Source organism: Octopus sinensis, linkage group LG8 (assembly GCF_006345805.1).
Source record: "Octopus sinensis linkage group LG8, ASM634580v1, whole genome shotgun sequence".
NCBI classification, from domain to species: domain Eukaryota; kingdom Metazoa; phylum Mollusca; class Cephalopoda; order Octopoda; family Octopodidae; genus Octopus; species Octopus sinensis.
This window is the reverse complement of record NC_043004.1, coordinates 750,558-753,057: the sequence shown is the minus strand read 5'-3', so window position 1 is coordinate 753,057 and position 2,500 is coordinate 750,558. Positions and strand designations below refer to the sequence as shown.

General features: G+C 38.2%; 1 protein-coding gene across 1 annotated transcript in view; it reads right to left on the bottom strand.

The window, feature by feature from the left end:
- The window catches only part of LOC115214944 (kelch-like ECH-associated protein 1), a 178,916-nt gene that overhangs the window by 140,324 nt on the left and 36,092 nt on the right, over window positions 1-2,500 (bottom strand). Inside the window, exon 2 of the mRNA XM_029784027.2 lies at window positions 18-303. Coding sequence (XP_029639887.1) covers window positions 18-183 — 166 coding nt within the window. The 5' untranslated portion in view covers window positions 184-303. The remainder of the gene's footprint in view (window positions 1-17; window positions 304-2,500) is intronic.

Sequence of the window (2,500 nt, the reverse complement as noted above, 5' to 3'; positions counted from 1 at the left end):
AATATGATGAAACATACCGTCGTCACTTGATACCCATTCGTAATAAAGGGTTGAGGGAAGTTTCTTTTTGCAGCAGCTTGGAACCTCATCGTCGATAGATGTCGTTCCGCTTTTGCAGCTTTCGCTTTTGCAACTCCCGCTTTTGCAACTTTCGCTTTCTGAAAAAGAGTCTGTATCCTCCATGGTAAAACTTACTGTCTTAATAATTCCAGCATGACAACCGTTGTCGGATTATAAGAGACGTGAATGCCATTGAATTGCTTCGTTTGTTCGTTTTGTTTGCGTTTATCCCACTGTCAGCAACTGAAAGAGAATTTAAGAAAGAAATTAGAGCATCATATTACCGAATGATACTCGAAAGATTCATCGACATTATTTCATTATTCTTATACTAGTTCCAGTGATTCGACTGCCACCATAAGTGCAGCAGCGGTTCCATAGTTTGTTGTATTAACCCAGTACCTTACTGGTGCCTTATTTTATCAAATACCACAAGGGTTACCGACAAATTCGAAATGTAAAATTTAAACTAAAATGTAAAGCACGACCATGATTTTGTCTGCGAAGTGGAGTACAAACTGTCCGCTTAAGAATATTGTATTCTGTTGCATATTTCTCTGTAAACATTTTCAGCTGTGAAAAGCTGCCCTAGTGCGTGATTCATGTGACTAATGATGAAGATGTCAGGCTTAGCGGTTGGGGCATTCGGCTCAAGATCGTAAGATCGTAAGTTTGATACCCAGCGGGGCGTTGTGTCCTTAAACAAAGCATTTAATTTTACGATAACCCAGCTCACTCACCAGGCAAACATGAGTGGTACTTGTAATTCAAAAGGGTCAGCCATATAACATTCAGTGTCACGTTAAATCTTCGTGAGAACCACGTTAAGGTTATGAAGGTCTGTGGAGAGCTCAGGCTGTTCCGTTAATCGGATCAAATAGAACTTTCGTCATCGTAGCCGACTGAGTACCACTCATGACATATATTAACCAATTCAACCATGAGCATTTGGCGCTATCTTGGATTAGAACGTCTTATTTATTTATTCATTTTTATTTATTTATTTATCTTATTTATTTGTTTGTTCCAGACAGATCAACAATCTTGTTCATAGATTGAGAATTTGTGAGAAACTTCAAATAGCAGCATCAAGCAACTGCCGAATTAAATATATTAATAGTCTATACCAGTGGTTCCCAACCGTTTCACTGTCAAGGACCCCTTTTATCTAAATGAGTTTTCCCACGGACTCCCAAATATTGAAAGGTCTGTCAGTTTAACATGTTCACAAACCCCAAGTACTACCTTTGGGGCCGCCAAGACTTCGCAAATTGAGAACCACTGGTCTATACCATGTTTTGAGACTTTATCTTCTGTCAAAATCTTTCGATTCTGTTTAAAAAATCATAAAAAACATGTGTGTATGTGTGTGTGTGTGTGGTGTGTGTGTGAGAGAGAGAGAGAGAGAGAGAGAGGGCGACTGTGTCCGGCTCCCAAAATTTACATATGAAATATCAGGGCGTAACAACCCATGATTTTACAAGCCATGAGTATATAGATCGTGGAGTGGCTGGGTGATTTCCATTCAACCCAGGCGGGTACGAGATGTTGACAAGCCACAAAAATAGCGAAACACCCGTTGTCCATCACTCCTAAACGGGATTGAAGGTGAGTTATCCCGCCTGTCCATGACCTTAAGGTGTTTTACACCCAGCGGTTTGAGAGTATATATACCCCCGCGCTATTGCAGCCACCGGAAAAGACACAAAGAATATACATTATGTATATGTAGCTAATAATATATATATATGCACACACAGATATATAGATGTAGATACACCTTTATATATATATATATATATATATATATATATATATATACATGTGTGTGTGTGTATAAGTCGTATTAGAGTCCGTAAATCAGGAGAATATATACTCGTATACCTGTCAGTAGAGTGGGCATATTATTAAATAATATTACACACACACACACACACACACACACACACTCACGCACATACACACACGCATACACATATATGTATTATAAATGCTCATACATATATATGTATGCGTGTACGTTTATACATGCAATAACGCATGTGTGAATGTATGTGCGCGTGCGTATATATAGGTAGGTATAGTATTTATGTTTGCGCGCGCGCCCGCTTACGTCTCTTCCTTCTCTAATCTAAAATTAGTTTAGCTTTGTTGTTGTTTTTTTCCTTAAATTTCTTTTCCTTGCGTTCGTCTTCCTTTTGTGCTTCCCATTATTGATCTATTTATTTATTTATTTATTTATTTATTTGTTTGTTTGTTTGTTTGTATGTTTGTTTGTTTATTTATTTGCCAATATGTCTCTTGAGATATTTTCCTTCCTGTTTGCTTTCTTCATCCTGATGTACTGAATCTCCTTCCGCTCCTTTCAGTGTGTCCCAAAACAAAACGGCAACTTTGTGCCGCAGAGCGGTTTATCATCCTTTTGCATCGCGTATACCTG